General features: G+C 39.6%; 2 protein-coding genes across 3 annotated transcripts in view; both read right to left on the bottom strand.

Annotated features, from left to right (window-relative positions):
- Positions 1-410: 410 nt before the first annotated feature.
- On the bottom strand, positions 411-1,843 carry LOC307129839 (piggyBac transposable element-derived protein 3-like). The gene is made up of 2 exons (XM_079822605.1): positions 1,197-1,843; positions 411-1,075 (listed from the first exon to the last, which is right to left on the bottom strand). The coding sequence occupies exons 1-2, from the start codon at positions 1,824-1,826 to the stop codon at positions 527-529; spliced, it is 1,179 nt and encodes a 392-aa protein (XP_079678731.1). The 5' UTR covers positions 1,827-1,843; the 3' UTR covers positions 411-526.
- Positions 1,844-3,855: 2,012 nt separating this feature from the next.
- Positions 3,856-9,391, bottom strand: part of LOC307129194 (uncharacterized protein) — a 55,824-nt gene continuing 50,288 nt past the window's right edge. For both annotated transcript variants that reach the window (XM_079821408.1, XM_079821409.1), the window contains exons 3-8: positions 7,879-8,196; positions 7,467-7,769; positions 6,955-7,257; positions 6,579-6,860; positions 6,343-6,486; positions 3,856-5,854 (exon numbers count right to left, since the gene is read on the bottom strand). In XM_079821408.1, coding sequence (XP_079677534.1) covers positions 5,814-5,854; positions 6,343-6,486; positions 6,579-6,860; positions 6,955-7,257; positions 7,467-7,769; positions 7,879-8,196 — 1,391 coding nt within the window. In that variant the 3' untranslated portion in view covers positions 3,856-5,813. The remainder of the gene's footprint in view (positions 5,855-6,342; positions 6,487-6,578; positions 6,861-6,954; positions 7,258-7,466; positions 7,770-7,878; positions 8,197-9,391) is intronic.

The following is a 9,391-nucleotide window of genomic DNA, read 5'->3' as shown; positions in this document are numbered from 1 at the left end:
CTTCTTCCCTTCCTGCACTAGTCTTTGCTCCTCTGTCTCTGCGTCCCTCTAGTTATACTAAGAATCCCATTGTGCTGTCGACATTAAAAATTTGGAAACAATTTCGACAACATTTTCGGTTGGAGTCACCATCTGCCTTAAGCCCTACTTGCAAAAATCACTTGTTTTTACCACCAGTTATTGATCATACTTTTAACACTAGAAGTCCCAGAGAGCAGCCATTTGGCTTTTCTACCTATAAAACCCGCAGGACAGCCGATGGGCTGGAAGCCTTTAGGCTAATATCCTTAATCAGCTGTGAACAGTTGCTTTTGTTATGTAAACGATGTGGGGCCATGCTGAGCCACTTCAAGGAAACTTGTGTTTCACTTTGCCATCTTAGGGAGAAATCAACACACATCTTTTTTTTCCCTTTGTTGCTGAGATTTATTGATAAAAACAGTACAAAATAAAATAAAAAAGAAACCAACCATTTGTACACATATTTACAAATAATATTAAAAAGTGAGTGAGTACATTCCAGCAATCACTTACAATCCTGGCACTGCCATGGTATCTCCCGTCTGCATTTACCACATGTGTATCTGTAGCAGTGAACACATCGCACAGTGGCATGATTGTTCTTGCATTGGTGTTTGACCTGACACATGGCTCTTTTTCCAGGGCTAGGTGTGGAGGGTTGTGTCCGAAGCAATTGTTCTTTTCTTGCCTTCTTCGCACACATATGAGAGTTAGCCAACTCTCTTGCAAGCTCCACCAGGAAGTCCACCCGTCTTTCCTGCCTTCCGGTGCATGCTTGATACAGCACATGTGCATTCAGTGCTGCCATGTCAATCATGTTATAGAACACGGCAACTGGCCAGCGCCGTGTCCCTGTGCGGACAGTGTACTCCCGCACCATCTGGTCCATCACATCCACGCCGCACTTTGTGGTGTTGTAAAGGGTGACAGTGTTTGGCTTCCTTTTGGTGGTATTATCAGTCTGAATCACGCTGTGCATGCTGCTAAGAATGTAGACGGTCTTCTTCCGTTTGGCCGCATACGCCGTCAGCGTAGCAGCAGTGGTTGAAAACACCTAATAAATAAGATAAATTGTTATTTTCAAAGCACTTTTACACACAATGACACACTTGGCGGTGTTGATTCTAAAAATTAGAAACACATAAACATAGAACCACAAAAGACCTGCAACATACCTGAGTGGTGAATTCATTGCGATCTGTGTGTCTAGAGGATTGAGGGATTTCCCGGCGAATCTTGTTGACTGTGCCGAGGATGGTGGTTTTCCGGCTAAGAAGTTTATGCGCAAGTGACAGCGATGTGAAGAAATTGTCCGTGGTAACATTTCTGCCCTTGTCTAGGAATGGTTCCATCAGCCTCATCACTACATTTTCAGACAGTCTTTCTCCACTGGGACGACTAGGGTCCTTGCCAAGATATGAGAGGACATTACAAATGTACTTGGATTTTAGGTCGCAAGCCACCCAAAACTTGATCCCAAACTTCAACGCTGATATGTAGACCAGGGTTGTAGGACGTGATGCAATTGGTGACAAATGATCCCCACACACTGGAAATTGCAGCAAACTTATCAGTCTTTGCTCAATCACTCCGGGTGGACCTGTCATCAAAGCGTAGGTGTCGCATGATGTCTTGGAAGCGGTTTCGCGGCATTGTTCCAATGATATGTGGGTTTCCCAGGTTTGCTGACCAGCAGTCACGTAGTGATGGAACCTTGGTAAGCCCCCGGAAGATGACAATTGCAATAAATGCCATGAGTTCAGGGAGGGCCATGAACCAATGAACATGCTCCGTTTCCTGTGCATGTTGAATAGTCCATTCTTGAATGCTATGAAGCATGTCAAGAGTGATGAAACACAGGAAGCTCTGAAGGCGACTCGAGATACTTTTCCTGGCCTTAGCCGTTGGCTCTCCATCTGCAGCGTACACTTTGATTGGGGTGAAAGGGAGACGCGTCCCCACCTGTTCTTCACGCCACATTGTGCCATCTTTCGCTGTCTCTGTCAGGTCAGTCCCCAAATGGGCTCTCTTTTTTGGTTGAGGAGCAGTCTCCTCATCTGCAGTGTGAACAAATTCAAATTGTGAGCAATGGAAAAGTCAAATGATATCACAAATGCATGCATAGATCCTAATAACAATTCCAGTATCTCCTTCTCTGTATCGGAATAATGTCTGAAATATCTTCCTAAATAAAAAGATACAACTAAAGCAAAGAAACAACTAATAATGTTTTGCACTTCAGATGGCAGTGAATGTCTGCTAAGTAGTACAAACAAAAAATTGGACAATACAAAAAAGGCAGAGTAAATATTTATGTCACTCCACTCTGCTTTTTTTGTGTTTTTCTCTTGCTGGTTTGAAATGAAATAGGAAATAATATTAAATGAAACTTAACCTGAAGACAGATCAGACAGCTCTGAGTCCGAATCTGGCTGAAGTTCTATGTCTTCTCCATCTGAGTCACAAGGGTTTACTTCACTCATGATCATTTCCAAGGCCTGCTGAGTGGTGAGTCTTGTCTGCATTTTCTTTTCTTGGAGAGGAGGTTCGTACACCACAGAATTCTTGAGGGCACTGAAGTAGTAGGCTATGTGCAGTGAGTTTTTATCCACCTCAGCACAAAAGGATTAGATGTGCTAATTCATACCTGTTTACACCTGGGCAAGACCCTGCATGCCAATGTGAGACATTATCAAGTTCTCTGCTTTTAGCAGCCCTCCCTCCCCCACACATACAAACAAGCCACCAGCAACCATTCACACACACACCCCCAACCCCCCTGCAGATGGCTCAGGTAATGACCACATTTACACATGAATTGATGCTAATGATAGACATAAGACTAGCCAGTTAGCATCCACTTGGCTAAAGGAGGGGTAAAAATCTCTGGGACTTCTAGTGTTAAAGCACTGGATACAGGAATGGGAATTAATTGGGAATGCAATTAGTTTGCTCAAAACAACACCAATTTGACCAAATGCATTAATGCTGCACTTCAACCAGGACAGTTATTGTAATGTAGCCTGCACACAAATGAATGTTAATGTTAATTAAAAACCAAGGCTAGAAAAGTCTCCTATAAACTGCATGTTTAAACTCCTTTAAACTTTCACATTTAAATGATTTCTCGAGGTTAACTTATACGGTTATCCTACCTGTGGTCAGTCTGCAAAAAGGCAGATCAACATGATTGTTTGCTTTGGCCCCTTTAAATAAAGTTAAAAAAACACCAAGCATTTGATCTATGCCAGGGCGTCAGCGCGTCCGTGAATCTTTACAGTGTCGTTTGCAGGGCGGCCAGAGCGAAGTTTGACACTCTAGCCGGCGACGATGTGAACGCACAGTTACAGTAAAAATGGAGAACAATAGCAACAGCTTTCTTACCTGTACGTGGCTGTGTTTTGCTGACGGAAGGACAGTTTCTTTCAGTCTGAAATGTTGACTAAACACAGAGGTTTTGCATAGTGTCCAATGCGGCGTTCTCTCCATTTTTACGATAAACCGCTCTGGATCCTTCACTGGAAAACGACAGTAACTCACTCGCGCCAAACGTTCACTTTTTTGAATTCTTGCAAAACAACGCAAGTCACCATTTGGACTAAAAGTTTGCTCAAAAGTATTTCCTACTAAAGCAAGGCAGTGTTTGACTATCAACCTTCTGGTGCTGTTCGCATGTCGGTCAAAAATGACAGAATTTCATTTGAATGTAGTATTGTCACATGTCTGTCTGTCTGTCAGGTCTTTCAGTTGTGTTTTGATTCTGTCACGTGTTCCTTTGTCTTAGTTTCTTCTTCTTCTTCTTCTTCTTCTTCTTCTTCTTCTTCTTCTTCTTTTCAAGTTTAATGGCATTTGGCAAACCAAACTTAAATGGTGCATTCCCGCCACCTACTGGATTGGAGTGTGGATAACGTTATGGTAGTAGTGACCTAAATCCTGTTACTTAAATGAGTGTCTTTTAAGAAATTAAATACTTCTTCATATATTTTAAGTTGCTTTGGGCCATTACCTAATAATGCTTTGATAGAAAAAACTTCCATTTCCATTTCTCTTAATGCTTGAAATAATTTAAATCGTTCTCTTGCATAAGCCTCACATTTTAATAATACATGTTCTACTGTTTCCATATTTTCCGAACTACATTTTTCACAATACCCAGTCTGGTGTTTCCCAATCCTGACCAAACTTTGATTTATAGACAATGGCCTATGCGCATTCTTGAAATTATAACATCCATCCTCCTATTTCCAATGTTTCTTCTTTCTAAACCAACTGTTCCTTGTATGTTGTATAAATGTCGACCCTTATTTCCACTGTCCCACTCATTCTGCCATTTCTTTCTAACTTCCTTAGCTATTATACTTTTAATCTCAGTCTTGCTCAATGCAATTTTGATATCAACTTCTTGAAATTGTATGGCCTGTTTGGCTAATCTATCCACCTCTTCACTACCTGCCACCCCCATATGAGCTGGTATCCAAAGAAAATGAATAATGATTCCCAATTGTCTGGTTCTAAAAAGACTTTGCAATATTTCATAAATTAAGTCCTGTCTAGCTGTAGATATACCACTTGCTAGACTTTCAATTGCAGATAGAGAATCTGTGCATATAACTGATCTGATTGGTTGAACTTCTTCGACCCACTGTAATGCTAATATAATTGCTATTAATTCTGATGTAAATACTGAAATGTGATCTGATGTTCTTTTCAAAATGTTAACTTTAAATTATTTTAAATTATATAAGTATAAATACTGCTGCAGATGTTATACCAGAATCCGGATCTTTTGAGCCATCCGTATATATCTGGATGGCACTAAAATATATATGATCTATATAATCTTGTATTTTTACGCTATCCAGGATATTCTCCTTATTATGTTTGTCTTTGTGTAACTGGATATCAATAGAAGGCATTGGAAAAAAACCAAGGAGGAATTGCTGGCAGAACCACACAGCTGGCAATATTAACATACTTAATCATTTCTCTTGCCTCCTCATTAATAAACCATCCAAAACTTGTAAATTTGTTATAGTTATATTCCCAACAGTCACTTAAAACATTCTTAACTGGATGATTTTCCGATTGACCTTTTATGTTTGCCCATATCTCATTCTAAACTTAATCCTTCCCTCGTTAGTCTAGTTCTGTTCAGCTGTGTTAGTCATCATCTGTATCATCTGTGCTTCATTTAATCAGTCATCTGTGTTTGCATTTAAGTTCCTCTTGTTCACTGAAGGTGTGTTTGACATCAGCTGCAACCGATCGGTGAGAGTAGCCGCGTGCAGGCGAGGAGGAGCTGCAAACGGAGACGTGAAGTCGGACACTTTCTGCTTCCCACAGTGACGCTCGCGCTGTGTTTGAATATTTTATCAGCTGAAGTGAAATAAATGCAATATTTGGCAATACACAGATGTTTCAGACACTTTATACACTGCTTAATACAGCGTTTGTTTGAACAAGAATAAAGTTCAACATATAAGCCTACACTATCAATGAAATGGGGTCTACGTTTTTAATCAGTTTTATTTTGATAAACATGACAATATAACTTTGCGACTAAAGGAGGTTTTACTGTTTGTGTGCATTAGTGGAGCTGAAGGTTTTAGAATAAACAGGAGACACACGTGATCGCTGTCATGCGGTGAATCTGGCCAATCGTGGAACAGCTGTGTGGTCATCAGAGTCCGTGCAGCCGCTCTGGAGAGACTGAACCGGCTGTATTAGTGGCTGCTCTCGAAGCGCTCTCACGGCACTTTGTTGACATACGTCACTGTCACGTGGTGTCGGCGCTACATCGTAGGCGATACAACTATGTAGGCTGGTCCTCTTTCTATCAAAGGAGGAAATCACATATGTTAGTATATATTGTAAAGACATTATTAGGTATGGTTCCAAATTACATTATTAGTCTTTTATGCTTGAGATGAAAAAACTATAACACCAGAACATCAAATGGCATTAAATTAATTGTACACTCAGAGCATGGCAAATTGTCATTCTCGTATTATGCTCCATGGCTTTGGAATGAATTTCAACTTACTACCCCACTAGAAAAAATTCCTCTTTTGAATATGTTCCAAAATGTTTTGCAGTGTAAAATGAATTAATCATGTTGCTGTTTTAATTAGTTGATTTATGATAAATGTTTTAGTTTTGACTGTTTAGAATGTATCGTGCATGTTATATGTTTATGTGAAATTTTATTACGGCCATCTTGGCCAGGACTCCCTGGAAGAAGAGATTTATTTTAATCTCAATGGGACCTTCCTGGAAAAATAACAGATAAATAAAAATAAAGAAAGAAAGAAAAGGAGGTACCTGATGTGTGAATATAAGCTTGATCTCGTTCAGCTCTTCTGGATCTGATGTCATAAACCAGAATAATGACAGTAGCCACGCCCACCAGAGCAGAGAGGACCAATCGGATCACAGCTTCAGTGGAACCACAACAGTGGACAGAGTCTGAGGATTAAAAGCATCAAACTGAGATCAGCTCAGTCAATCAACACTAATATCAGCGCAGACATCAACTAATATCAGCAGCGCTGCCGTACCTGAACATGTGTGACAGAGTTCAGTGATGTTGAGATCTCTGGTCTGGTTAATGAAGGGATTGTTGATCACACAGCTGTAGGTGTTGTTATCCTGATATTCCACCTCCAGAGGAAGAGAGAGACTGATTCTGAGGTCAGACACACTGATGCTCGACAATAAACTGTTTCCTTTGTACCAGGAGAGAGTCACATGACCCACATTCACAGCTGAACACACCAATGAACATGATGATGATGATGATGAAGAACAGTCTCTACTGATGACAGGAACAGGCAGACGAGCTGGAGAACACGACAGAAAAAAAGATAAACAAGAACAAATCTAATCAACAATCTTATTCTCGGTTCAATCAGTGTTGAAATGATCTCTACTCACCAACAGAAACTCTGAATGCTTTTAATGAGAATCTGAATGAAACCCTCATCTCTAGTTTATAAAGTCCATCATCTTCAGTTCTGATGTTTGTGATGGTCAGAGATCCAGTTTGTTTGTCCAGCTTCAGTCTGTCTCTGAATCTTCCATCAAGAACATCATCATATACAGTGAATCTGTCTGCCCATTTATCGATTTTAGCTTTTACAGTGTCTCCAAACCTCCACCAAATCCAATCATCTTCCTTTATTTCAGTGAGATCAGAGTGTAGAGCGACTGAATCTCCCTCCATCACTGATATTTCTTCTGTATCACCAAACAGAGTTTGTAGCAAAGAGAGATTTTAAATAACTTTATGATTGCTTTTAAAAGTAAATAATTTGATATATTTATATTTAAATTTAAAATAAATAATATCATAAAACAAAAACAGACAGAAAAGCAAAATGGTGTATGGATTAATAATTATATCTGGTGATTAAAACATAAAATGGTGAAACTGATATTTAACTCACCAGCAACAGTGAGAAAGAAAACAGTGATCCAAGAGTTGATCTCTCGTTCATAATCTCCAATCTGTTCATCTGTGACGTTTGTGATGGTCAGAGATCCAGTTTGTTTGTCCAGCTTCAGTCTGTCTCTGAATCTCCCATCAAGAACATCATCATATACAGTGAATCTGTCGGCCTGTTTATTGATTTCAGCTATTACAGTGTTTCCAAACCTCCACTGAATCTCATCATCATCCTTTATTTCAGTAAGTCTTGAGTATAGAATGTATGAATATCCCTTCATCACTGACACTGACTTCACTGATCCTGACACCGAAAACACACACAGGGTTGAATACTGTGAAATCACTTCATAATGTTTTACTACATTAAATAGTTTAAATGTCAGTTTGACAAACATTTTTTTTAACCTCACCATGGATATTGACATCAAACTTTTTCGTTCTCACATGGTTGATCTCTAGTGTATAAGATCCAATCTGTTCAGTTCTGGTGTCTGTGATGGTCAGAGATCCAGTTTGTTTGTTCAGCTTCAGTCTGTCTCTGAATCTCCCATCAAGGACATCATCATATACAGTGAATCTGACGGCCCGTTTATTGATTTCAGCTATTACAGTGTTTCCAAACCTCCACTGAATCTCATCATCATCTTTTATTTCAGTGAGACCAGAGTTTAGAGTGGATGAATATCCCTCCATCAGTAACAATGGCTCCTCTTCATGACCAAACACACCTGAAGAACAGAGTTTTCACAGATTAAAGCTTAAAATGTTTGAAGCTTCACTGAAATGTGACGTTAATAATATTAAGGTCTGAGGGTGAGGATGCCGCTATAAGGGGAGGGGTTATAGATTATAGGTCATAGGTTATAGATTATAGGTTATAGGTTATAGATTATAGGTCATAGGTTATAGATTATAGGTTATAGGTTATAGATTAAAGGTTATAGATTATAGGTTACAGATTATAGATAAGGTTAAAGATAGTGTAACGATGAGTCAACAGATTGAGGATCCATTTGCAGCTTTATTAATCAGACACTAGGGATAACAGACCTATAACAGACCAAGACAGAGGTGATTGTATTCAGTCCAAATGAAAACTCTCAGTGTATAGGTCCTGAGCTAGAAAGTTTATCCGCTTTTAGATCGACACGGGTGACGAACTTGGGTATTATTTTTGACCAGCTTTTAAAATTTGACAGACATATCTCCTCTGTGGTTGGATCCAGTTTTTATCAGCTTCGTCTACTGTCAAAAATTAAAAACTTTCTCTCCCCAAAAACACTCGAAATGGCTGTTCATGCGTTTGTTACGTCGCGTTTAGATTATTGCAAATACCTATATTGCGGTATATCTAAATCTCAAATTGCGCGACTTCAGCTTGTCCAAAATGCTGCTGCCAGACTGCTTTCAAAGTGTCGTAAACATGATCACATCACTCCGATTCTTAGATCCCTTCACTGGTTGCCGATTTGTCAGAGAATAGACTTCAAAATTCTACTCTTCGTGTATAAATCCCTACATAACAAAGCTCCTGTCTATTTATCTGAACTCCTTCACTCCTATACTCCACCCAGAAGCCTCCGTTCTTGTGATCAGGCTTTGTTGGTCGTTCCTCGCGCTAGACTAAAGCGTAGAGGCGAGCGTGCATTTGCGGTGGCAGGGCCACGACTTTGGAATACCATGCCTTTAGAGATTAGGCTGGCCCCTTCCTTGTCTATTTTCAAGTCCCTGCTAAAAACTTTTTTATTTTCCTTAGTGTACTGATTATGGTGATTTGTTAAACTTTTTTATAGGTGGTTTTTATATTCTAATGTGGTTTATTTATTTTTATTTTTCTGTATGTGTGATATTCTTGCTCTTCTGTAAAGCACTTTGGTCAGCCTGGGGGCTGTTGGAAATGTGCTATACAAATAAAATTGAACT

This window comes from Gobio gobio, assembly GCF_949357685.1.
Source record: "Gobio gobio genome assembly, chromosome: 7".
In the NCBI taxonomy this organism is placed as follows: domain Eukaryota; kingdom Metazoa; phylum Chordata; class Actinopteri; order Cypriniformes; family Gobionidae; genus Gobio; species Gobio gobio.
Note: the sequence above shows the minus strand (reverse complement) of the source record. Positions and strands in the feature narration are given on the sequence as shown.

Bases quoted from the DNA above. Each gene is read 5' to 3' on its own strand.
- LOC307129839 (XM_079822605.1), bottom strand. From the start codon at position 1,826: ATGCACAGGAAACGGAGCATGTTCATTGGTTCATGGCCCTCCCTGAAC. The intron at 1,076-1,196 runs GTATGTTGCAGG...CTTATTTATTAG, and splicing joins GCAATGAATTCACCACTCAG to GTGTTTTCAACCACTGCTGC.